This window comes from Heterocephalus glaber, unplaced genomic scaffold, assembly GCF_053883595.1.
Source record: "Heterocephalus glaber isolate CG9 unplaced genomic scaffold, H.glaber_assembly_v1.0 deba00001673, whole genome shotgun sequence".
Taxonomy (NCBI): Eukaryota; Metazoa; Chordata; class Mammalia; order Rodentia; family Bathyergidae; genus Heterocephalus; species Heterocephalus glaber.
The window spans coordinates 25,285,227-25,311,928 of record NW_028258410.1 but is presented as its reverse complement, the minus strand read 5'-3'; the positions used below and the strand labels follow the sequence as shown (position 1 = coordinate 25,311,928).

The 26,702-nt window shown below is 42.9% G+C and overlaps 1 protein-coding gene across 18 annotated transcripts in view; it reads right to left on the bottom strand.

The window, feature by feature from the left end:
• Ptprt (protein tyrosine phosphatase receptor type T) overlaps positions 1-26,702 on the bottom strand; it is a 1,083,111-nt gene that overhangs the window by 63,337 nt on the left and 993,072 nt on the right. For 7 of the 18 annotated variants that reach the window (XM_087197890.1, XM_087197891.1, XM_087197894.1 and 4 more), the window contains 2 exons: positions 20,202-20,392; positions 3,175-3,262 (listed from right to left, as the gene is read on the bottom strand). In XM_087197890.1, the coding sequence (XP_087054016.1) occupies positions 3,175-3,262; positions 20,202-20,392 (279 nt within the window). Of the gene's footprint in view, positions 1-3,174; positions 3,263-5,862; positions 5,959-20,201; positions 20,393-26,702 lie in introns of all 18 variants that reach the window. The other 11 variants (XM_087197882.1, XM_087197888.1, XM_087197884.1 and 8 more) reach the window with 3 other exon arrangements.

The window sequence follows — 26,702 nt, the reverse complement described above, 5'->3', positions numbered from 1 at the left end:
CCAAGGTCCCCTTTTACTGTTTCATTTGTAGGCAGTGCCTTCCCTCCTGCACTTCCCCTTTCATCTTTTCTGTTCTCCCTGGCCTGGGCTTTGGTCCTCCATTCTGGGCTCTGAGTGCTTTGGGCTCCTTAAGATGCTAATCACACCCAGTTTTCTTCTTGCACCAAGAATATTTCTATTTATCAAGGCAGGGCAGGTTTTGCCTTTGGGAGGGACACATAGAAGGGCAGGAACACTTTCCATTTCTTAGGGCTGTTTCTCTTTTACCTTTCTCACTCCACTTCAGGATGTCTTTCTTTCTTTTGGCCCCCTTTATGTTTAGTGCTGCTGTCTGAATCTACTGGTTACCTGGTACTGTCTCTTTGCTACTAGTACCCAGTGCGGACCTGTACTAGCCCTGATTTCTTGCAGAATCACTGACCCTCACATCAGAAAGGAGAGTCAGGTTTATTCAAGCCCATCAGGGTAATATCATTAAGGTACTTGAATTCTCTCTGGCTCCACTTGAATTTCCCCAGGAGTAGGTAGGTATAACACAGGCATTTCAGGGCAAGTAGTTTCTGTAGGAGAGGGGCATACCTTGTGGAAAGCAGGGAAGTAAGACAAGAAAAGAAGGCAGCTGAGAAAGGGCTACTGTGGCCCCATTACTCCAGTGGGCAACAGAAGTCTAATTCCCAGGGAAACTCTGCAGAGACATGGGAGGGTGGGTGAGCTGGCGTATCTCATGGTTGAGGGCTTCTCTTGGGAGTGGTGATCGTTCAGCACTTGCAGGCCACCTTGTGCTGGGGTAGACTATCCTTCCTCCACTGTGGAGAAAGTCCTCAGGCAAAGAGATACAGTCTGGGCAGGCTCAGAGTGAGGTCAGGGACACACCTGGTCATGGACTTTGAGGAGTTCGCCCTCAGAGTCTTGACAAGGCAGACCCAGCAGCTGGGAGTGAGGCCTCACTGCTGACCCCAGTCCTGCCCCGGATGACCACCTGCCAGCTGCCTGTTGTTGCACAGTGAGGTGGACTGGCTATGGGTCATGGGGGTTGGGCTCAACGATGGAGCTATGCTTTCTCCTTCCTTCCTGGAATCCTGCCTCTCAGGAAGACCTTGCAGAGGGGATGGTGTGCTCTTCCTTTGCTTCCTCCTGCACTCCATCCCCTACCCTCTTCTTGCTTACTTGAATTGACCCTTCTAAGTGTGGCCTTGATCTAACCTTCTTCCATCTATCTTTGCTGAGTGTTCTGTGTCTTATTTGGGAAGCACGAGTCATACTCTGCAGGGCCTTCTCCACATTCAGTTTGACCGGATATCATGTCATACCAGGTTTGGGGAAATAGAAGAGTGAGACGGCCACCATCATCATGCCATACACCAGCTACAGCAGGAGAGAGAGACTGTCACAGGTAGCATTCAGATGCGTCTCAAGTCCCAATGATAGCAAGGGCCAAGGGAAAGACATATATTGTGGCTAGGAGTGAATGATGGGGATTTGATCACATTTGAAGGGTCAGAAGTGTTCTGCAAGGAGGAAGTGGGCACTGAACCGAGAGCTGAAGAATAAGTGGGCCTTAGGAGAGCAAAGGAGGAGAGAAGAGCAGTTCGAAGGAAAGGAAAGAATGTGCAAAGGCCCTGTGTCAAGGAGGGGCATGGGAAACTCCAGGGACTGAGTGACAGCCAGTTCAGTTTAAGTGAAGAGGTTGCAGTGAAGTGGGTCTGGTGTGATGGGCCTAGAGAGGTGGCCAAGGATCTTGCAACTAGGAGGACTCAACAGGTAAGACAAAGCATTTGAAGAGCTTTTAGATTTAGAGTTCTCTGACTTCAGTCAGGGACTGGGGAGGTGGAAAGACAGGACCGAATGGGATGGGGAGCAATGCGGAAGGGGGCTTGAGAAAGTCCAGAGAAGAGCTGGTGGCAGCTCAGGGGCGGGTGGGGGGAGGAGATATACAGGTTGGCTTCCAGCTCTTCGCACGCCTCACCACAGGCTTTGCCTCAGGGATGTGGCCCAGCCTGCAGGTCCACATCTCGCAAGGACTCAGGCTGCCTTCATGGGGCCCCAGTGATATTTCTTTTCATATCTGCGCAACATCATTAGGAGGAGGACACTGTGAAACCCATTTTACAGAGACGAAGATGAGAGCAAATACCTGTCACCACACAGCCTGTCACTCGGGGTGTCCTCTCTGGACTCACCATCTGGCGGGGAGAATGAATAAGCGGCTTGATATTTAGGGCATGGTAGGCACCATGCTTGAGCTGATGATGTTGGGAACCAGTCAGAACAAGCAGCCACCTGCCCTGGAAGCAGGCACTGCATCTCCCTGAGCCCAGCACAGGAAATGTTTGGAGGAAGCCCACACATCATAAATCTTAATATACGTTTGCTGACTGTTTGAATATCTCTTTCCGACTATTCACTTGCAAAAAAATCTTGCTGTCTGCATTACTATCTTCTAGGAGACAAATTATAAATGTTTTCTGATTAGTTTCACCATTCACAGCCCATTCCTAAATCAGCACAGGAAACAGCTAAGCTAAAACTTCTGCCTCTTTCTTCCTTTACAATCTGCTTGTATCTTACTCTTTGTCCCTCCAAGTTTTTTTTTCCTTAGGCATGTCTAGACATTTAAAACAAAACAAAACAAAACTCCAAATGATGCTAGAAACTGTCATTCACTACCCTTTCTGTCCTCTTTGGCTGAATTGTGTGACCCTGAGATATGAGAGGAAGGACTGCTCCCTACACAATTGGCAAGATGTCAGAAGGCCCAGGTTGACTACACTGAATCAGACAAAGGCGGTTTTGAATCCCTGTTCTCATCACAACACCTACTCAGCATTTTGTCTGAGGTAACCTTTTCCTGTCTGTATTTATGTTGCTTTGAAGCCTGTACACACCAATATTTGGAAGTGGCAATAGTTGGATGTTACCTGTGTAGGGTATTCAGATCTGTGGTGGTTTTCTTTCCACCTTTCCTCCCAGAACTGAATAGCAGTTGTGCACTAGTATTTTGTCACTGCCTTTGTTCAGGCTTCTGCATCCTTTGCTGGGACCATGGCAGTAGTCTTCTGACCCAAAGCTGGAAACATCAAGGATTATTTGATAACAACTTTGAGGTAAACAATAGCTTCCTTGATGCCATGTTCACCAAGCTTGATGCTTAGGCTCTCCCAGGAGGGTACCTACAAGATATGATGTTCCCATATCGATTCTTATTGCGGTTTTCATCTTCCTTGGCTGTATCCCACGAAGCTGTCTGCCCCTCTGGTAAGGCCTAAAAAGCAAGGGCAGAGTGATTAGGGTAGCCAGAGATGAAAGCTTCATCCACATGCAGATGAAGCAAGGAAAACAAGGGCCCACTGTGAAGGGATGCTCAGTGTGAAGGGCAGTGTGTCCTTGGGTGGGGCCTAGGGAGAACACAGTTTAGGCCCTTCCATGGACTTCTTCCCTTGCTCTTTGACTCAACTGTTGGCATCTTCTGTGGGCCATTAGTTCACAATATTTCTAGTAGGGAAGTCATTTGTTCATCTGTTCACTTATTCATTCAGTCATACAGATACTTTTTGATCCACTAATATGTTCTGGATGCTGTTCTAGGTATCAGGGGTACAGAGAAATAGATAAATCTTCTTGAGCATTGAACTGACCAGGAAATGTAGCAAATAAACAGGCAAACACATAATTATAGATAGTGGAAAGTGCTATGAAGAAAATAAGACAGAATAAAAGGATATGAAGAATGGGAATTATTTCAAGTTACACAGTCTAGGAAGTAACATTTAAGTTCATGCCTTAATGATGTGAAAGAGCTGAGAAAAGTAGGAAGTGCGTTCCAAAAGTAGGCAAGTGTGAAGGTGCTCAGGCAGCAACCAAACGGTCACATTCAAGGATGAGAGTGAAGTGGTGGGATGAGTGACGGAAGCCCATAGAGAAGACGGCAGAGTACAGATTACATAAGGCAGTATCGTTTCTGGTTAGCAAACTGAATATTCTAAGTGTGATGGGAAACCATGAAAAATTTTGAGCAAGGAAGTTACCCAATCTGTTATACAAAGTGCTTTATGTCTCATGTATGAATAAGACTTGAAGAAAACTAGGAAAGGGGACACAGATCAGATAGGAACTTGCTGCAATGTTTCAGGCAAAAGACGCTGGGCCCCTGGACCAAGCCAGCGGACATGAGAAGAGTGATCATTTTTAGGGTGTTCAATATTGTTGACTTGGGCTACCTCGGAAGCAAACTCAGAGATATGAGGGTGAGTTTATTTGGGAGGCAGTCTCAAGGAACATGGGTAAGAGGATGAGGGGAGGGAGACAATCAAGGGAGTATGGGGCACATCAATGATCAGGTTACCATTATGTACAACTGAGTCTTAATCCCAAGGGCAAGTCTCATGGCTCAGAGTTGTCCCACCAGAGATGGGACATGTACCCATCAATTTCTGGTTGAAGACAACTCTTGGGAACTCTCTAGCACCTCTGCCATGCCTGTAGGCAGAGCCTGTATTCTCTTTTGTCTCGAGGACGCTCTCGGGTGAAAATCACAGGTGCTTAGAGTCATCAGGTGGTCATGAATGTAGGGGGGCTATCCACAGGGCTCCAACACATCTACCAAGGGCTGTGCATGAATGAGGAATGAAGGCTGACTTCTAGATCATCACTTATCAATGAAATCATTGAAGAGATGTAATTTACTGAAGTGTAGAAGTCTGGGGGAGCAACAAGGTTAGAGAGGAATGAAATGTTGTGTTTGGGTGCTTAGCACTGAATAGTGTGTATTTTTTAAATGTACTGAAATAAACATAGCTATGTCTCGTGTATGGAATAAGGCTGGACAGAAGCTAGGAAAGAGGACAGAGATCAAATAGGAACTTACTGCAATGTCACAATAATAACGCTAATGATGACAGCCACGTTGGATGTGTCTATCAGACATTCAAGCTGCAATGCTAAGAAGTTAGAAACAGAGGTCCAGAGCCAATGGGAAGGGAGGAGATAAGATTTTCATCAGTCAGCTTAAGAAGATGGCAACCACAGATAAGACAGACAAGCAAACACACATGTGGGATGATTTCCCAGGGCTACAAACCAGGTGGTCTTGAACACAGAGGAGTCGTCAGATATTTCTCAGAGGGGAGGATGGGCACTACATCCAGTGGGACAGCTTTAGCAAACTTGCAGAGACATGAAGGTCAGACTATGTTTTGCTGGCTGTCTCCATTCTGCTTCTAGTGGAATGGGCTGGATGACTTGCTTATGGTCCTTGCATTATTTCTGAAGCTGGATTTGCAACAGTTTCAGTCTGCATGGCTCTCTGTCCCCAGTACAGGAGAGAGGATCTTTATGGGACACATCATCCTTGTCTTTCCCATCAGTTCCTTACTAGAGCCATCCTAAATAAGGAGGAGTCTTAACCAGATTGGCTGAAGTCCTGCCACTCAGCAGGCCCTACTTCATGGACTGGCAGATTTGGTGTGTATTAAAGGCCAGTGCTCATGCTGATATTCAAGCTGAGCTTTGGGGGGTGGATTTCCTATCTGAAATTCTCTATGATAAAAGGAAACTGTCTGTCCCAGCATATCCCCTAAAAGTGGTATGAGGTCAAGGACAGGATACCCTGAATGTTTTCACACTAATTTCTTGGTAAAATTCATAATGCCAAGTGCCTGATATTTGCCAGGGTTGGGTTACATTTACCTTAGGCTCTCTTTATGGCTGTGTATTAGAATTACCTGAGGAGGTTTTAAAACTCCTGAGCCTTATCCCAGGCTAAACAGACCAGACTCTCTGGAGTGGAACACAGGCATCACTGTGTTTAAAGCTTTCTAGGTGATTCTAAGGTGCAGCCATGAATTTTGCAAACGGTGGATTTACCTGGAGAAATACTTTCCCATGAATCTCCTCTTTGGGTTCTCTTGCTTTGGGTTTGTCCCCTCCAATCCATCCTCCACTGTAATCAGAGAGATCTTTCTAAAATGTGAATAGGACCCGGTTATTCTCCTGGTTATTTTCTTTAGAATAAGTTCTAAACTCTAATAGGAGGCCTTTTATGACTTCACCCCAAATCCTTTATGAATTTAACTTCTTTCATTTATTTTGATATGCAATTACAAGATGTCTCAAACTTTTTAGCCTTTATACATGGCTCTCCTCCTGAAATTCTCTTCCACCTGAATCTGCCTGAAAAACTCCTATGTATCTATCAAAGCATCTTTTCCTTTGTGAACAGCTCTCTGTTCACAGTTCCTCTCTGCATTCCCAGTCTAATAATCTAAATATCTGCCTCTCAACTTGGTCATAAGCTCCTCCACAAAAGGGTAGCATTTCACTTATGATCATATTTTCAGGACCCAGCTGGTTCTGTATTTTATATATACTTGAATGAACCATTTGGAATGAGTGAGTGAAAAGAATTAATGAATGAAGTGACTCTGTACCATCAGAAGGCAAAAGTCCTGGAATCTCAGAGGTATGAAAGTCACCTAGGTGTGTTTCTGCCCACAGTGGCCTTCCAGGTAGCTGGTGAGCTGATCCACAGCATATATTACTTGGATACCTTCAGTGACAGATGGAGCACTTCCTTCCAAAGCTTACTGCCTCTTTTTTGAGTAGACTCACTAGTTCTCTCTTTACTCTGACTCCCTGTATTTTTCCTTTGTCCTCCTTCATGAGCCACCTCAGAATGCATATGTACCCTCTGTACTGTGACCACGCAGAGATCTGATGGTCACTCCTGTGACTCCCACAGTTCTTAAATAGTCCACTTAACATCAAGACTATGCCCTTCAGGAAACACCATGAATGCAGCTATTACTGAAACCCTAAACCTAACACAATAGTTGTGATGAGTGAGTGGCACTTCTCAGTGGGAAAGCATCCAGGCCCCTGTCACAGCCCCAGGAGGCTGTGTCTCCCCCTGGTCCGGTGAGGAACACTTTGTGGGCCTGGGGGTGTGGTGATGCTGTTGACAAAGCAGAAGAAGGATGCCTAATCGAGGGCCCAGGAGGGAGTGGTAATGACCCCATGATTGGTTGGCTTTGATCACACATCTATTTCCCTTTCCAGGGAGCTGTAATCGAATAGGGGATAATCTCCTCAAGGAAAAAAAAATCTTAGGGGTAAAAGTATGAAAGAGAGACTCATCTCTGTCTTCAAAATGAGTGAGCCAGGGGCATTATTTTTACATTAGTGGCTAGTTACAGTAGATTGACCAGGGAATGGTGGCAGTCATTAGGAGCTAATCACATTCTTTTGAAACCAAAATTGCCATCTCATTATACTCATCCATTATCACTCTTTGCTTTTCTCTTTTCATTCTCTTTCCTTTGGAGGGTGGAGCTCTATTTTACATTTCTCTCCAAGTGTGGAGATGTTTCCTATCCTTTACCAGTGTGGCTTTTCCAAGGTGGTCACTTTTTAATTTTTTTAGTCTAAAGATCTATTTGGGCATGTCCTTGTACCTAGAGAACTGAGCCATGGTAATTCACAGAATCCTCAAAAGTCAGATTTGGAAGGATGTTTCGAGAACATTTTAGCTTATTTTAGGTATCAGCAAAGCATGGTCTAGAGTCAGAAAATGACCTGCCCCAAGAACATGTTCTGATATCTTCCCTCCTTCCTTCTCTTCTTTCTTTTCACAGAGACCATCTCCAACCAGACACTCCACTAGGTCCTAGAAATAATGGCAGAGGATATGGCAGACACAATCTTGAACAGTTCTAGCTGTGGGAAAGGGTGGACAATATGCAAAGAGACAATTAGTTGTAATGAGTGTCATCAAAGTAATGAAGAAGGAGCTGGGTAGATAGTGACTAAGGAAAGGAACTACTTCGATAAAGGGGTTCAGGGAGAATTCCTTGGAAGGATGACATGTGAGAAACAAAAAGACAGTCCTGGATATTGGAGAGCTGGCGAGGCCCTCCCAGCTGGGCCTTGGAGCTCTCCGGCTGAGCATAAATCATCCCACATAACACCAGTGTCAGACAAGGCTGCTCTGAAATCATGACAGGAGGAGACCAAAGCAAAACACTTCTGGAGTCATAGCTGAACACAGACAAAGATATGAGGACTGAAAACCAAAACATCTGACCAAACATACCCCTATCCGGCTCATATGAGTGACTACTGCCTCTTTGCTAATCAGTATTAGCTTCTCCCTAGTCTTCCCTTGTGATAGTTAAAATTTATCAAGATGCCCAATGACACCACTTTCTGTACTTTCCAATTTAGAATAAGGCCTCATTTCATTAAATCATCTCTCACTTCATCTATCACAGCCCATCTTCTGTAACTTCTTTCTAAAACCCCCTTCTTGAGACACCCCATAATCCTCCAAGAGGTGCAGTCACCTCACTGCAACAAGGAATAAGCCCAACTTGTTCAATTCCAGGTGTGTTCATGCCATCATTGGCTGCCATAATTGAACTGAAAACTAAATAATGAGCAAAGCCCAGCCAAGACAAGTCCTAGGAAGGAAAGCTCCAGGCTGAGGGAACAGCAAGTGGAGAGGCCCCGGGATAGAATGAGCTTGTTGCATTCTAAAACTTGAAGGAGGCTCTCCAGAGCAAAGAAAATAAGCACAAGCGAGGGATGAAATCATGTGAATTACATGAATGCTATGAAGCACTGGGAGCTAGCAGGGGCACTCAATTGAAGTCTTGCTGACTGGTCAAGAATGCAAGCTTTCTTCTAAGTCAAAGAGAATGCTTTGGGAATATTTTAAAAGAAGGAGGGCTGAGCCAGTGATAGCTGAGGACATTTGTTGCTGGAACTCTCTCTTCCTCCTTGTTCATAGGCTTAATAGACTGAAGGATAAAGTGATCACTGAGTGCCTGGCCCGGACTAACTTTCCCTATGATTGTAACCTCCCTTCCTAACCTCGGATCTGAGGCCCTGGGAGCCCATGGGAGGCTCAGATCCCATGATCAGAAGTCACAGGGCTCTTAGGCCTTGCCGTGCTGTCTCAGCTCCCAGGTCTGTGCACCCAGCCTCTTTGTCCCCACTTGGTACTTTAATTTTCTGCTGGAACTGAGAATGATTCCTGTTGCCTACTTGACTGGTTGCTTCTTCTACCTGTGATTGGTCTTCCTAACCTAAGAGGGTCCTTTCTGAGGCTTTTAACTCTTCTCTGCACATGCCTCTTTGGGCCTAAGCCTATTTGAATGATGCCTCAAATAGTAAGACATCAGAATGCGAAGCTTCTGAGAACAGCTCACCTCCCATCCAAGGCTGAGGCTGTGCCAGTCCGTTTCATTTACCTGTTCATCCCCTGGCATAGCAGGTTCTGTCAGCTATGACACCTCTCTTCATTCTCCTTGGCATGACTGTATACCTGGAGATAACTGGATGTGATATGCCCTGGGGTGCAGCAAAACCAGGCCCAGGGACTGCTGATCAAGCAGTTCCTGGCTGATGCTTCAGGGCACCGCTGGAGGTCTGCTTCCTCCAGGGCCAGACCAGCTCTCTGGGACTCCCCCCTGCCTCTGCCCACCACTGCACTCTGTTCAGGGGAGATTCCAGTGTCCTCACCAAGGAGGCACCATTGTACCTGGGACTGACATTTATTTTTCTTGTCAAGAAATACTTCTTGCATACTAACCACATATGTGAATGATGGGGAAAGATAGGGCTTTGCAAAAGGCAATAAGACTAGAGTGTCTGAAAATCTTTATAGCAAATCATTTTACCTCTCTAAGTTTCAATGAGTTTTTTCCCTAAAAACTGATACAATAATGCACAGTTCAGGTGAAGGGCGGGGAAGGATTCAAATACAGATGAGCAGCATGAGGAACATTTTTGGCTTTCTTTCCTTAGGTTTCCTGATTGTATTGGTATTTACATGATTCCATTCATTTATTAAAACTCACAGTATGCATGATACATCTCTCAAAAATAAAATTTAAAATATCTTAATAAGAAATATACCCCCACAGAGTTTTGTGATAATTAGCAATTACCCAAGATATTGTGCATAGCCCTGGACATAATGCTTGGCCTGTACTAGGGGTTCAGAGACTTTTCCTACTCTTTCCCAAAGATATGATATTAAATCTTCATAGTCCACTCCTAGAATTCACTCTATTCCCCCATTTGATCAGGAACATTTAGTTTACTGTCACAAGAGCCAAGGTTAGGACTCTCGGGATGTATATTCTGATTTGCCTTGGACAAAGGAAGTTCCTGGCATTTCAGTTATAAACTTGGGACCATTCTGGAAACCTGGGACAAACTGGTTATTCCAGGTAGAGGTAAGACCCAGTATTCAGGGTGTAACAAAGAGTTTCTTGATCTGTTAGAAGTTTAAAGTGTGGAGGTCTCAGTGGAGATTCATGGCTTTATTCAACACCCACATTTATTGAAATCCATGGATAGCTGGTGGGTGGTAATGGACCATGGACAGTTGTGAAGCTTGGGGAAAATAGAAAAGCTCCACATTTAAAGGTATGCACATGACATACCTTATAGGTTTCTACATATAATATAAACATTTTCTGGAATGTGACACCGAGTATCTGAAGGCAGGATACTTTTAGCTATTTCACTCTAAGGTACTGTTTGAGTTAGTGGTGGCCTTGGCAGAGGCCAAGATTTCAACAAATACCACATTCTGTGCTGAAAAGTACATGCCTTGGGGATTATAAATGTCGTCAGAGAAGGCAGGAGAGGGTGACTAATGATGTGCATTCAGCATGGCATCAGGAGAACAAATATTATTGCGTACCGTGTCACTAAATAGACAATAATTTATGAGTTCTGCTGGTGAAGCTAAGTAGAAAATGAGACTGCAGCAAGATAGGAGTATGTGTCTGTGACAGGAACTTGGATCAAAGCAGAATAGTTGAGTGCATGTCTGTGTAGAGACACAAAGCATCCTTTAAATGGCTCAATTAAAAGATACATAGTTTTTCTTAAAAGATAAATTTTCAGTCAATGGTTCTCAAACTTTGGTAGGTATCCAGATTTCTTAAGGGAATGTGGTAAAATACAGAGACCCAAGCTTTATCCTGCATCAATGAGTCTGTGCCTCAGTCACTCACTAACTCTGTAGCTGATTCTGACACATGGGATGGTTTGAGAGCCATTGCTTTAGGCAGCAAATTCCTGGGGAGATTCCACTTAAAATGTGGAGGCAGATGCTCAGTACACCCATAGAGACTGCCACAGATGTAAGGGTCTTTCTGTGTTGGTTTCTTTCTTTAAGAAATGTTGCTTTTTTGCTCTCAATAGAACTATTCTCTTTTAAATATATTTTTATCATTAATTGACAGATAATTGTGCATTCTTATGGTATACAATGTGCAGTGATCAGATCAGGTAATTGACATATAATGTTTGTCACCTCAGACATAATATCATTTCTCTTGGAAATATTCAAAATCCTTTCTAAAATACAGATGTGTCTGCTGTCCAGCTTCATTCCTCCTTCCCTTGACCCTTCCCATACTCTGGAAACCACTATTCTATTCTCTAGCTCTTTGACGTCAACCTTTTAGCTTCACATATAAGTGAGAACAAGCAGATTTCTTTTTGTGCCTGACTTATTTCACTTATTTAACACAATGTTCTTCAGTTCCATCCATATTGTTGCAGATGACAGTTTCATCTTTTATGGATGAATAGTATTCCATTGAATATGCATACCACATTTTCTTTAACCACTCATCTGTTACTGGCCATCTAGGCTGATTCCATATGTTGGCTATTGTAATTAGTGCTGCAATAAGTATGTGAGTACAGGTGTCTCTTTAACATACTGATTTCAATATATAGTGGGATAATTTCAATATGTAGTAGGATAGCTGGATGATATAGCAGTTCTGTTTCTGTTTTTTTTGAAGAACCTCTGTAATGTCTGTATTAATTTACAGTCCTACCAAGAGTATGTGAGAATTGTCCTTTCTCTGCATTATTGGCCAGCATTTGTGGGGTTTTGTGGCCTTTTTGATATAATAGTAGCCATTCTAACTGGAGTAAGAAAATATTTCATTGTGACTTCAGTATGTATTTTGATGGAAATATTCTTAATCACATAAAAGTTTTTCACTAGCTCTTTATATTTAAATTAGGTTGATATTCTATATTTATATACTATTGTCCAGATGCTTCAGGGAAGAGATGAGAAAGACATTGTCCCTACTCTCAAGCTTAATGGGGAAGTTCATACTTGGGTATGCCTGTTCCTTTTGGCTCTGAGCCTATGATCTTGGGGGTCTCCCCATTCCACTCCAGTCTACAGCATCACATTGTCAGTCATCTATACACCATTCATGGATTTCTGGGTGGCCCTTTCTGGGCCAACAACTTGTCCCTTAAAGTCATCTGGGGTTAAGAACTATCGACTGTCAGAGATCATGTTTGTTACGTTATTGATTCTGTTCAAGAAAACTCTACAAAAGTATAAGAATCCCATTTTACTCTCTAGCTAGTTTCATTTCTCTTTGCCTGCATAGCTTCTGTGCTTCATTTCCAAAAGCTGTCTGCAGCATTTCATTTCTTTTATGTTTCAAACTTTATACATGTGGTTCCCTCAGTTACATGTGATTTTCCTCTACCCAGTCTTCTACTTATCTTCAACTCAGTGCCTCATCTTTTGTGAAGCTGCTGATTGATTTTGGTGAGTAGAAGTCACAAAAAGCAAAAGTAAATAAAAACAACATCCACCAATGGCCTTTGTTCTGAACTGCTCTTATTCACAGATCTCTAAAGTACTTTAACTAAAGTTCTGTTAAACAATTACATAGTATGGTGAGAATATGAGCTGCCTTTAAAGGAGGGTCTTTAGTTTCTCTATTTAACTATTTCCAATACCTAAAACAGTGTAAAATATACAGTAAGTACTCAACCAATGTTTCTGGCCAAATGAATGCTTGTAAAGAAGTATGTTTTATCAGGCTTCAAAATTCCATACTATCCAGTCAAACATTTCACAGAAGATGAAAGTGGAATCTAGTGAGCAAAGAGTGTTACCCAAGATCACTTAGAATCTCAGAAACTGGTTGAGAACATGGTGCTATCGCTTAGCCAAGGGTTTTCTCAAGGCACTACCTTAAAATTGCCCATTTGGTTGGGAGGATTTCTGTATTATACACAAAAGATACTATTTGCTGTGTTACTAGACAACATTAGAAGGAGAATGATGAAAATAGGCTAAGAGGATAGGACTGAGTTAATAGTGTCTCATGAGTTCTTTCCCAAGTCTCAAGCCACAGTGATTACTGATGCTGTTTGGCTGTTCCCTAGAAATGGCCAATTTTATTTTAATCCAAGGGAGGTGGATTAAAATGAGCAGGTGGAGCCAAGGTCCAGTTTGGTCTTTAAGAGACCCCAGAATTGAAGAATAACCATGGCTTTCCCTTTGGTTTGGGCATCTGCCTCTAATTTCTCATGCTTTTCCCCAGAGTTATACTAATCTGCAAACTGAGGAACTGTACCAGAATCCCTCTGGGGTCATCTGCAATGGGATGCTAAATCGCTCTGTTACCAGGTGAAGAGAAAGAATGTGGTAGAAAAACCAGATATGCACGCCACCCCTGCTCAGGTGGCTCTGAGGTGACTAGAAGTTTCCACCTCCATGGTTGTGACCCATTAGGAGGTTGCATGCCTGCCATCACCCACAAATGTCTAAGAACAAGATGGCCTCTCCTCGCAAAAGCTGTGCACGTGATGTGTCCGCCCAGAGCTGGAAAGTGAACAAACGTTTGCTCTTCATTAGGCTGTATCATATTCCTCACAGCTGTTCCTTATTGCCTTAAATAGTCTTAATGGAGCTGTAATAATCAGACACCTTCTGGTCACTCTCCTGAGCTGGTTCCATTCATTACAGTGACAGGCTGTCTGGATTGGACTGGGATTAACATACTTCCCTTCCTTCTCTCTATCACAAAGTCACCTCTACCTGTTCTCCTTCATCTTCCTCAAACCTGGTGCTCTCCTAATCATGATTGCTGTAGTTAGAGGGTACACACAAACCTGCTTTCCAGCCAATATCTGTTGGCATTTGTATGCATACCTAGGGTTTTTGTTTTGTATATGGGGAAGGTGGAAATAATTTTGGCTGGAGGCAGTAAGATGGGGAGGATGAGCATCAGTTCAAGATCATGGTATGTTCACTGATTGAATGCGGCTGTATTACATCATCAGGGGTGGCCTTGAGGATCAGCAAGCAAAAAAGGCGACAAGTCTGCAGACATAGACAATGCCCATTGAGAACTCTCTGGGTTCCCCTATACCAGTGGCTCTCAACTTTAAGAGTAGACCCTAACTAACTGGAACACTTAGAGAATACTGACCTTTGGGTCCCACTCTTGGTGATTGTGATTCAATTAGTTTGAAATATGGCCTGGGCATTGGAATTTTTAAAATGTCTCCAAGTAATTCCAATGTGCGACTGAAAACTCGTGACTGCAACCCAGATTTGCCCAGTAGATGAAGTTAATTTGTCTTAGGCCTGCCTGTGTTCATAGGAGCCCAGGGCCCCTTGGCCAATCACATTTGTGAGAACTTGAGCTGCAACCATGAGAGTGGTAACTATAGAAAGAGGGTCTTACTGAACTATCTGTAGGCCAGCTGGTTCCTGTTTATGGTCCCAGAATACTGGTGGCAGGAGAGCTCTTTAAATCTCTTGGACCAGCCTCCTAACCTTCAATGCCCAACCATGTAAATGAGGCTCAGAAGTAGGAAATGACCTGCCATGGGTCACTCAGATACTTAATGCAAATGATAAGGTTTGAATCCAGACATCTTGACTCTCAGCTCAGGACAATTCATGTATTACTTCAAACAGTTGAACTTAAAGAATATATTCAGAGACTCAAGTTTTCATGCCGAAGACAACAAGCTGATTTTATGGCTCTACATGCAGAGAGTGTGTGTGGGCTTGTCTGGGCTCTGTGCCCAGTCTCCCGGTTTGGGCAGCCCCATTTTTTCTTTGAATTACTGTCCTGGTTGCCTACCTGCCTCTGGATTCTCTCTCTGCTCTGATATCCACCAGATTTAAAGTGCAAATCTAGCCGTGCATGGTGGTGCATGCCTATAATCTCAGCACTTGGAAAGCTGAAGAATAGGGCTCACCACAAATTCAAGTCCAGCCTGAGCTACATAGTGAGTTCAAGACTGGCCTGGACAACATAGTGTCTCAAAAAACTGAAAAAAAAAGTGCAAATTTACTTAAATCTTGTTCTTTTCTATGGTTTCCATGGCACTTGGAATAAAATGCAAATTCCTTAGTTGGCTAAATACTGTATTCCTGAGTACTTCCAGGCTGGCCCTTGCTGACAAATTCAGCCCCATCTCCTCTACACCCACTCCCAATTCTTATGTATCAAATGTTTTCTGGTGCCCCTAACTCATTCCCAATCCATAGCTTGTTCTGGTTCCTCTGCTTGGAACACCCTTTCCTTCTTTCATTTCTTTCTTTTTTTAATTTCTCAAGCTTTGGTTCAGGCTTTGTGTCTTCTAGAAAGTCACTGCCTGCTACCTGTAGGCTAGGGTTAATGTACTCTACCACCATGAGCTCCTGTAATTCCAAGTATACCTCTATTGTGGCATTTTGTCAAGAGATTAAAATCATCAATTTATAATCCTGTCTTTAAGACTACTTTAGGTTCCCAAAGGCAAAGTCTCTGCTTATTTCATCTCCCTGTTTCCTAGGACCTGGTACCATTCACGACCCATGGAAAGAGCTCGTACATCTTCTCAAGTGGAAGTTCTGAAAGGATCAGTCCTTGGCCCTTATCTCTACATGCTCAGTGACCTCACTCAGTGTGTGGCTTTAATATTTATGTATATGCTAACGACTCCCCATCTAGCTCAGGCTTCTTTCCCAAGTTCCAAACTCATAGAGCGAACTCCTGCCATCTTGATTAAGATGTCTAATAGGCACTGAAAACTCAGTTCAAATTGAGCTCCTGTTTGCGCTCATTTTCCCTTACTGGAAGCTTCTCATATCTGTTGGGTGGCAATGCCATTCTTCAGTGCCTCAAGTAACAGACTTGTCACTCTTGAGTCCTCTCTTTCACTCATATGCCATGTGTTAGAAAATCTTCTTGGCTCAATCTTTAAAATATATTTGGAATCCAATCATTTCCTGCCAAACTATTTGCTCTGCTGGCCCGAATTACCATTCTCTAGCTGGGTTACTGCAGTGGCTTCAACACTGGCCTCCCTGCTTTTGCCCTTGCCTCCACGTGTCCTGTGCTCAACACTTTTAACAAAATGTCAGATTATTAGCACTTGTCTTCTCAGAACTGAAGCACCTTTCCATTTCATTCAGGATAAAAGCCAAAGTCCTCATAATGGCTTGTGACACGCAACAGCATCAGGTCTCTCTTTAGTCATCCGGTCCAATCTCCTATGACTTTTACCCCCTGATCACTGTACTCCTGCCACCCTGATTTCTTTGATTCTGCTCGTATGTGCCAGGTATATTACTTTCCTGATCTTGAACTCCCTTCCTCCAAATATCTCCTACCATGTCCATCTTCAAATATCATCTCATGAAAAAGACTACACTTCTACCCTATCTAATATTGGAAACTCCCCAACTTCATGTCCCTGAAAAACACCGTCTCCCTTCCTTGATCTACTATTTCCTTTTCCATGGTGCTTTCCATGGCAGGCTGTATTGTTTAAAGATTGTACTCTCCAATATTTATGGTCTGTATTCTCTTCTAGAATCTGGCACTAGCTCTCCTCATCAAGAGATGGAGTCTAATTCCCTCCCATATAATGGGGGGAGTTTTTACTTACTTACACCCAATAGAATAAAGTAGGAATGATGCAGTGTGATGTTTAAGTCTGGGTCTCAAAAAGTATTACACTTTTCATCTTCTTAGCTTGGAGGCTCTGAGTGGCCATGTAAAAAATCCAACTATCACAATGCTTCCATAGTGTGAGGAAGCTCAGGTCTCCTGAGGAGGCCATATGTACATGTTCCCAAAGGTGTTCCTCACTGAGACCTCAGCTGACAGCCTGCATCAATCATTAGACAGAAAAGACACTTTCAGATGATTTTAGCCTCCAGCTTTGGAGTCTTCCCAATCAAATTTGTAGAAACTATGGTGAAAAGACAGACTGTCTCTCTCATGCCCTATGCAAACTTTTAACCAATGACTGCAATAAATCAATTATTTTATGTTGTTCAGATTTGGGGTAGTTTATAACACAGCAAACAATATTTTTCACTCCTCACTATATTATTTAATGTATTTATCTTTAAGCCTGTGCTTATTTCCTATTTCCCTTGCTAGCATATGAGCTTCCTAAGGGCATGAATCTTCACTGTGTTCACTGTCACATCTCAGATACCTAGAACAGTCCTTGGCAATAGTAAATAGTAAATATTTACTGAAAAATGTGTAAGTGATTGTGCAATTGAATTGAATCTTAAAACACACAGCTTGCTAAAGCTGAGAGGTCCTGTAGGTGTCAACTTGTCAAATCCACTCATTTGTGTGAAAAAGCAGAGCAGGATAGAGAAGTGACAGGCACTAGACAGCACATAGCAGTTTGGCATGAGAGCAACACTAGAGACTTAGAAGTCTTATGTCTATAATAGGACACTGAGTCTTCAAGCTGATCTCACTCATGCTCAGGATGAAGATTCTAGTATCTTGGGAGATTTTATGATCACAGCCAAAACCAGCTATATTCCAAGAAAGTGGATTAGTGCATTGTGGAAATCTGCACATTTTCAGTAAGTAATGTTTTCCAATTAACCCTCAGTTAATCAGAAACTACTGTTAACTAGGTGCTAGGCATTCCAGAAAGCTGATCAATATAATTTGAACTAATTAAAGGCAAGGCTAGTCTTATTAGTGATATTTCTGGTTGAGGTTCAAATGGGAATAACATGTATTATTTACTTAACTCAGGAAGAAGGATTTTCCATGCTAGAAAGTTTGGAAGATGCAAATAGATATAAAGAATATATTTAAAAAAGCAAGCCACCATACATGGATGAATGCTTTTAAAGAGATATTCTGGAAGAAAATGTATCAAAGTATTAAAGTATATCTGTTTTTCTGTTCTCAACTTTTAGATTGCAGGTTCTTAAAACAGATGTTTCTTAGCCTTTGGCCACTTGTCCCCCTTTTTGATGATCCATATACCTCTCCCTTAATGTTATTTGACCAATTATTATGACTAATGACTTATCAAGCCATCATCATATTGGGTAAAGCTTTACAAACAACACACCCTCTCCTGACATTTGCTCATCAAATAGATCTACATACATGCACGTAGACATGCATAAATGCATCCTCCTCCCCAGTGCTGGGAAATAAGATCCAGGGATATGAGGTGATGAGATCATCTCTTCAACTCTTACTCCAATATTCTTCCAAAATTAGTCAACTGAGTAAATAAAAAATGTTATTTTATTCAGACCACATTTGAAATTAATTGCAGATTCTGTCAAGCTCACAATTACTCACATCTATTGATATAAATGTTTTTGTGCTCACAAATATGCCAAACATGGCCCTTGCCACTAGGTTTTGTACTCTCATAAAGTTTTAGGATCAGACAGGTCCTTAGAAATCACCTTATCCAAACTCTTCACTCAACTAATAAAGCATTTTTTAAAAGCCCAGATAGCAAAATGATATGCTAAGACGACACAGTTTACTCTGCTAGAATCCAGCTGTCTGAACCCCCAAGTTTAGCACAATTGCATGACCTCACATGGCTTCAGAAATACTGCTTTGTAAGCCATTTCTCAGAACACAGTCTGAAAGATAAACTTAGTCTGCATTATCAAGAATTCCACGTGTGTGGGGTCTGAGCCACTGTATTTTCACTGTGTATAGTAAAACCATGAAGTGAACATATCTGGGGAACATGCTGCATGAGAAAGAAAGAAGGAAGAGGGAAGAAAGAAAAAAGGAAGAAAGAAAAGAAAGAAGGACGGAGTGCATATAACTGAGCATGGCATAGAGAAGATGCTCAAGACATATTTTTTAGAAAAAGGAAGACAGAGAGGGAAGCAAAAGTGAAGAGAGACATGCTTGATTACAGAGCTGGCTGCAGTTGGATTCCACTTGCAATAGGAGGGTTGCAGAATTCCTTTAGATGAATGAGCTGCTCTTTGGTTCAAGAAAACATCTAAATGAGTTTTTCCTTCTATTTTATTGTACTTTTTGTTTGTAAAAGGTGAGGTCTAATGGGCAAGGTTTGAAACAAAAGCAGTGAGGCAAAGAAAGCTCAATTGTTCTGTATAATGAGGGAAACGTGGGAATTCTTTCCCTGGATCCTGGGAGGATGGTGGCCTGAAAGGACTTAAAAGAACTTTCAACAGGAAAGTGGATAGGGACCTGCCGGACCAGAAACTCTGAAGACAAACCAGTGATCCGGATGGCTAAAGAACTTAAAGAATAGCAGTGTTTTATTAAAGCACAGTTTTTGCACTTTTCTGTGGTCCAGTCCCCAAGCTGAAGTAACAACCACAACCTGCATGCAATTCCTTTGTGTTAGAGATGCTTTGGGGAGGGAGGAAAACGCTGTCCAATGTCAGCAGTAGGGAGGAAGTGCAGAGAGAGGCCACAGCAGTTGGCAGAAATGAGGCATTGCCTTGGTGTGGAGTGGTGAGAGTGGCACAGAGGCATGAGCATGGGGCGGAGAGTGAGGAGGCATGCCAGGGATCATGGCGGAGAGACCAGCTGGCTTATCTGCAGCAGGTGGGGAGGAGCCTGGGGCCATCTCCGCTTGAGAGAAGGTGCAACTCTAAACCACTCAAATGTTGGGGATACGTGGGTCATGAAAAGAGGAGAGAGGAAAAAGAATAGAGGGAGGGGTGTATGAAAATCTTAGGCTGGGCATAATGGCATATGCTTACAATCCCAGTACTCTGGGAGGCTGAGGCAGGAGGAATGCAAATTTGAGCCCAGCCTGGGAGACTTAGTGAGACCCTGTATCAAAATTTCAAAATTTTGAAAAAGGGCTCAGTGTGGAGGCCTTGGGTTCAATCACCAGTACCAAAAAAATTCTTTTGAATTTCGGTGCTTCTCAAATGTAATGTGTATACAACTCATGAAAATGTAAATTCTGCCTCAGTGGGTCTGGTGGGGACTGAGAGGCTACACATCTACCATACTCACAGGTGACAGTGATGCTACTGCTGCTTCTGCTTTGGGACCATATTTGAGTAGCAAGGCTTTGGCACCCAAATGAGCCTATGAGCCATTGGGAAGGCTCCCCACAGGCTGGTGTCTTACCTCATATTCCTCCTTGAACCCGTAGCCCTGGCCTCTCTTCATCTGGGTGATGTGCTGCAACAGGTCGGCTACACGGATGGCAGGTTGGAACTGGTCCCGGGGGTAGCTCATCTCCACAGGGTCACAGGTCCGGTAGGGATGAGTCTGGATCGTGAGGGTGGGCTGGGACAGCTCCCCATGGCTGCCGTCTGCTTCAAAGAGAAGGAGGTGGAGCAGACCATCATCTTGAGAACTCTGTCCTTTGTCCTCTCTGCCTCCCCTAGTGTGGCCCGAGGAGGACAGGAAACTAACTAACTGATCAAGAAATTGCAGAAACTCTAGAGACATATTGCTTCTCTGGCATGAGTAGATTTAAATATTTACACAAACCAAAGGCCCAATGAACACAATGACCCTTGGCCAATTTCCCTTTCAAGGGTGTATATTGGTAGAGTAAAGGCATACTTCCAGGTTGGTTGTCATCCCTTGCCTTTATTCAGTTCTTCTTCAAGGCTTTTGGGATTGTCAACCAATTCTAGAGTCAGTTAGAAGCCAGACAGGCTAAATACTGATGGCATCATCCTGTTTAGGAAGCAGGGTGGCAAAAATAGTCTCTTATGCCTGTCTGTAGGCCAGGAGAGCCTCAGACACTTGGCGATCAGAGTCATGCTTCTGGACCATTTGCTTGCATCCTGGAAGTGTGATATCCTTAATACTTTGGTTTCTTTGGCCTGTACAGTGGGAGGAACTAGGGCCAGTCTTGGACCTCCAGCAGCTAGCAGAGACCCTGACCTTTCAGATATTCTCTCTAGCTCTGGGCTCTACAGCAGTGGCCACTTTCTTCTATCATCTAGTTTCCTTCTTCATACTGTTCACTCAGAAGTGTTCCAGGACCCATGTTGCCCGGTAAAAAAACCCAAATTTCCTTCATTCCTTCAGTGACTTCTCTATGCCTGGGTCCTATGTCTCATCCTTTCATAAAATCTGTCCTTGATATAAGAACTATGGTTTCCCCCAAAAGGATTCTTATACCTAAAGATTTGTTTGTACCTTCTGTTGGTTTGGTTACTCTGGAAACTGATGCCTGCTCTGACTGGGTTTGAATTCCTGTTGTTCCTTTGGGGCTGTAAAACTGATTTCTTGCCCTACCACCTTGTTATGGTTTAGATTTAAAATGTCCCTCCAAAGTCTCCTGTGTTCAGAAGTGGAGCTTTCAGAAGGTGAGTGGATCATGAGAGTTCTAACATTATCAATGGATGGATCCATTGATGATTTCTTAGCTGAATGGGCTATTAAGAGGTAGGGTCCTGTTGGAGGAGGTGAATCACTGGGGGCATGCCTTTGGAAGGAATATATCTCATTCTTGTTCTCTTATTCTCTGTTTCTGGCCACTCCAAAGAGAGCAGCTTTCCTCCGCCATATTCTTCTGCCATGATGTTTCTGCCTTGGAGCCAGATGACTATGGAATGAAACTTCTGAATCTACAAACCAAAGTAAATCTTTCCTCCTTTAAGTTGTGTATACCTGACTGAGTGATGTAAAGCTGACTAATAAACACATCCTTGCCAGACTTCCACTGTCAGTCCTTCAGGACCTGTTTATCTTCTGCGAACCATCTAGGGTTGTCCCCCTCTCCCACCTTCTCTTGAGGACATGGACAATCTCTGCCCTGGGCCATCTCATCTATGGCATGCACAAGATGAAACTGCCAGATGTGGCTGTTGATGCGTCTCACACAGATGCCTCCAGACACCGTGAGGCACCAATACAGACATCCACAAGGCTGGTACCATACTCATTCCCTGGGAAGCTTAGCACACATTCCTGATTTTCTGCAACCTGTCTTTTCAAAAGCCACATTCCCTTCAGCTCGTTTGCCTCCCATGTCACAATAATCCATCAGACATAGACTCGTATGTGAAAGCACATGATTTCTATGTGACAGCACTGGCCAGGTAGTTCTTGGTAAGAAAACGATAGTGAAAGGGAATGTCTGGCCTGTGTGCTTTCTGGGGTGATCACCTCATCCCAGTTTTCCTGACACTTTTCTGGTGTTAGCTCTGAAAGTTCAGCATAACACATCTGAAAGCCCTGACGGCTGAGTCCTGAGCAAATAAGAGTAGTTGGTTATCCTCATGCTTTCGTCTATGTCTGTGCTTGGTGTGGGAGCCACATTTCTCATTTTCCATTCCACTGCCTGCCTCCATCTATTAGCTCCCCCAAGGGAACAGGGGCTACTAATTTAATTGGTCTGAACTTAGGACATTAATTGGGTCATACTTAATTAGTAGGTAGGGTCAGTGTGTATATAGTGTGGTCTCTAAAACTTCCGATTTAATGTGATCAGTAAATATAACCAAGGAAGAGCTTTTCTTTTGGGATCAGACTAATCTCCCATGGGTTGTCAAAAGGCAGATCTTGCAAATACAGATTTATACGAGGTGAGATGTTAGCAAAACCTTTCTGGATGTACATAAAAAAAATACTGCTTACTTTTTTCTCCTGGGATTTTAGGTAAAAGGTAGATAAACCTTTATTGGCATTGTTTAAAAGTAATGCTTGACAAAGTGTGGGGACTGCTTCCCTTCTCCCTCACACCCTTGCGATCATGAGTTAGACTTATTGAGAAGAAGCCACTCTGTGCAAGGACTCTGGTAGGCAGAGGTGATGCAGAGAAAAACATAGATTCTGCCTTTAAGGCCTGATGGTCTGGGAGGGAAAAAAGACAGGAAGAATCATCTGAAGTAAAAAAACAAAACCAAAACTAAACAAATAAACAAGCAAAACCAGAGCCTGAGAAGTGAAGGCACATTTAGGTGAGAGCAGAGAGGTTGACATGGAGTAAAAGCTCTCGGGCAATGTTTAAAATATGCTGCGAGTCATATCCAGAAAGGCTTTGAATATAAAGACTCTTGGAGTCAGTGTGAAACGGTTGAAGCATTTAAAGAAGAATCCTTTTCTTTAAAAACTCACACTCTGTCTTTAGGGTGTCCTGGCTGTCATGGGTCTGTGTCATCCTTCTAGTGAATGTCACTCCTGTGATAGTGTGAGGGCGTTGGGGATGGAGAGGAAACGAGCATTTGAGTCTGAGTGTCTAGATGCCAACCTCATGATTCCCACGATAGGATGCACCAGCGTCAATACCTGAAGCCCCGTGTCTCCCACCCAAACCACTGTCTCAGGGTGGTCAGGTGTCTTCAGAGACCCACAGTCTCCCAAAGGACGTAGGGTGTGGGCTGCATGGGAGACTAGCTGTCTGGCAGAGGCAGGCTCCTTAGGAATACGCACCTGGCAAATTTTGTATGATATCAGATGTTTCCAAAATCACATAGCTATCAATATGGATATTTTCCCTTAACACATTGCTAGACAGACTGTAAACTCGGTGTCAGCAAAACCAACACTGGAATGGAAAATAAATGCACTTGAGATTTAACAACTTGTGTTGCTATAACATTTGTAATAATGTCAATACCAGTGCTAATGACGCTATGAAGACTCAGGACCAAGGGATTTTCAAGGTTTATTAATCCAACTAGTTGGACTCCCTTTTCCTATGCATCTTACCTCACCTATTCCCTTATTAACCTCTGATAATGCAGAAGTGATGCCTTTTATCACACCCCATTTCACCAGACGCACTATACTTAATTTTCCATCATTAGGTTTAATGAAAACCCAATTTCACAACTCACTTCTCTCAGGAACCTACAAGTAATGCTACGTTTTTATCAGGCCCAATTAAAAAACGTTATGATGTTCCTATTCGAGAGGGAGCCTTAAAACTAATGTGCGATTCTGCTGCTAATTCAACAAGGGCGCTGGAATTCACATGCTGCTCATAAAATGTAACTCAAACCAGCTGGCCCAGGGAGAGGACATTTTACATTTTTTCCCCTCACCAGACCCTTAATTTTCATGGTTTTCATTTATAGGCCTTGCGTGTTTATCACATAATAATATTTTGGATCTCTTTTGTACTTTTTATAACTATCGTTTAAGCCTGTGAATTCCCATGTAGTGATTCCCATCACAGCCCATGGGAAACTTGTGAGAAGCCCAAGGGATTCTGGTGATATGTACAAGATTTTAGGTCACCACTCTCTCTGACTTCTCCTTTTCTCTGCCTCTGCTAGCTCTTTTTCCTTCTTTTTTGAGACCCCCCCCCCCCACCATGTTTCTCATCTCTCTTTGCTACCAGGCACATAGATCTTTCTTTAGCTTCAGTCATGTACTTCCATCAGTTGCTAAAAATTGCCACTCTAGCTGGTTAACCAATGCTCACTGATACCTATATTGTACAATGCACCACGTTAGATACCGTGTACAAACAGAGAGCGGTGGTGAGGGAGATGTGTTCTAGAGAGATAAGCATGCTACAGGCCTTGAAAGAGGAGCAAAGAAAAGATAAGCAGTGCATAAAAAAGCCTAATAAAGGAAGGAAGTGAAGGTACTTAGGAGAGGGGGGATGATGTGGGCACGGTTAGGCACCATGGAAACCTTCCCCAGCCTTCAGGCGTTCCCAGTCTGCCTCTGTGGCTCTGGCCATAACTCTGTGGCATCTAGGTCCGTGCTGTGCTGTCTGATAAAACTTTCTGCACCAATGGAAATGTTCTGCCCTTCAACACATTAGCCACTACCCATACCTGGCTACTGAGCACTGAATAAGGGATGAGTTGTAATGTTTGTTTAATTTTAATTAATTTCCATTGATATAGCCACATGTGGCTTATTTCATTGTACCTGGCAGCACATAACTAGAGAAAGAGACAGAGGAAGGGGTAGAGCTCTGAAATTGCACAGTGGGCTAGAAGCCTATAGCAGCACTGTCCAGTGGAAACATATCACCCATGTATGTCATTAAAATGTTCTTGTAACAACATGAACAGGGCATAAAAGAACATGTAAAATTAAACTCAAGAATACATTGTATTTAATCCAATATATCCAAAATAATATTTTAACATATCATCAGTATAAAAATTACTAATGCTGTGCTTTAGATTCTTTATTCAAAGACTCTGAAATCCAATGTGTAATTTACACTTATGGAATATTTTTTTCAGCCTACTTCTATTTCCAGGGCTCAGCTGAAACTGGTGACTAATGACTACTGTATTGGACAACACAGATACACACAGACTTATCTAGAGGCAGATAAAGTTCTAAAGAGAGCTAATTTAGAGCTCAAGTGAACTCTAAATAAAAAGACACTGATCCAGAGTAAGTCGGCCCTAGCCCAGGATCATCCAATAGAACTTCATACAATGATAGAAGTTTTCTATATTTCACTGTTCAGCATGGCAGCCACCCGTAGCTGCAGAGTACTTGAAATGTGGTTGCAACGGCGGAAATACATTTTTATTTAAATTTAATTTCAATTAATTTAAATATGACTAGCCACATGTAAACAGATCTATTCAGTTATAACTTTAAACTTTTTTTTAGTGAATGTTCCATCATTTATTTTAACATTGCCTTATTATGAACAATAGTGAAACATAAAATTATGATTTTAATATAGAAGTTTTTTTAGAGCTCACCAAAATGCTTATATAACTATTTAAGAATGGCCTGTCCATGTCCCTTGAAAAGAACATAATCTACCTTTTGAGAAATACTGAGAATCTGGATCCCAGAATGAAGTTTGGGTCATTAATCAACCTGTTAAGGGCTCTGTGACTTGGGTGAAATGGCAGTTTTTTCTGAGCCTCAGTTTCTTCATCTAAATTACAGGAAAAGCAAATGCTATAAGGATTCAAAGACAGAATGGCTTCTCGGTGCTCACTGTAACACCTGTTATCTGGTAAGCAGTGACAACATGATAGCTGTTTTGAGGATAGGACATCTGGTCCCCTTGTGCACATGAGAGTTCACCAAATGGAGAGGGCATCTAAGAAGTCTTTAAGCGGTTCTGCTATGGTTTAGATATGGTGTGAGAGTACCTGTAAAGGTTTAGGCATTGGAAGCTTGGTCTCCAAAGTGGCGATATTACAAGAAGGTGGACCCTTCGCTGGGAGGGCCCCGATGGAAGATGAGTATGTCACTGGAGTCACTGGAGTCACTGGCCACAGAAGGGGTTAGTGTACTTCCTGTGGGAGGCTCATTAGTTCCCTGAGAGAAGCTTGCTGTAAAAGAGTGAGACTGAACCCTTTCTCTCCCTGGCTTCCTGTCTCATCACATGACCTCCCCTTCTTTCAGACGTTTCAGCCATGATGCTGTCTTGCCATGCTGTGACACAGCCAAGGTAGCCCTCACTAGAGGCCAAACAGATGGGGCCACCCAATTTGGATTTTCAGTCACAAAAACTGTGAACTAAACTTCTCTTGTTTATGAAGTATCCAACCTCTGGTAATTTGCTGTAGCAATGGAAAACAGGCTAACTCAGCTTCTCTCTTCTTTCCTTGATTTCTCTCTGCTTTCCTCCAAAGCCATCTGTTTCACTTCATTTCCCACTGTTACTGCCCTTGCTCAGGTCTTCATGACAGGTCCACTTCATCATTTTCCTAATGGCTCTTTCTG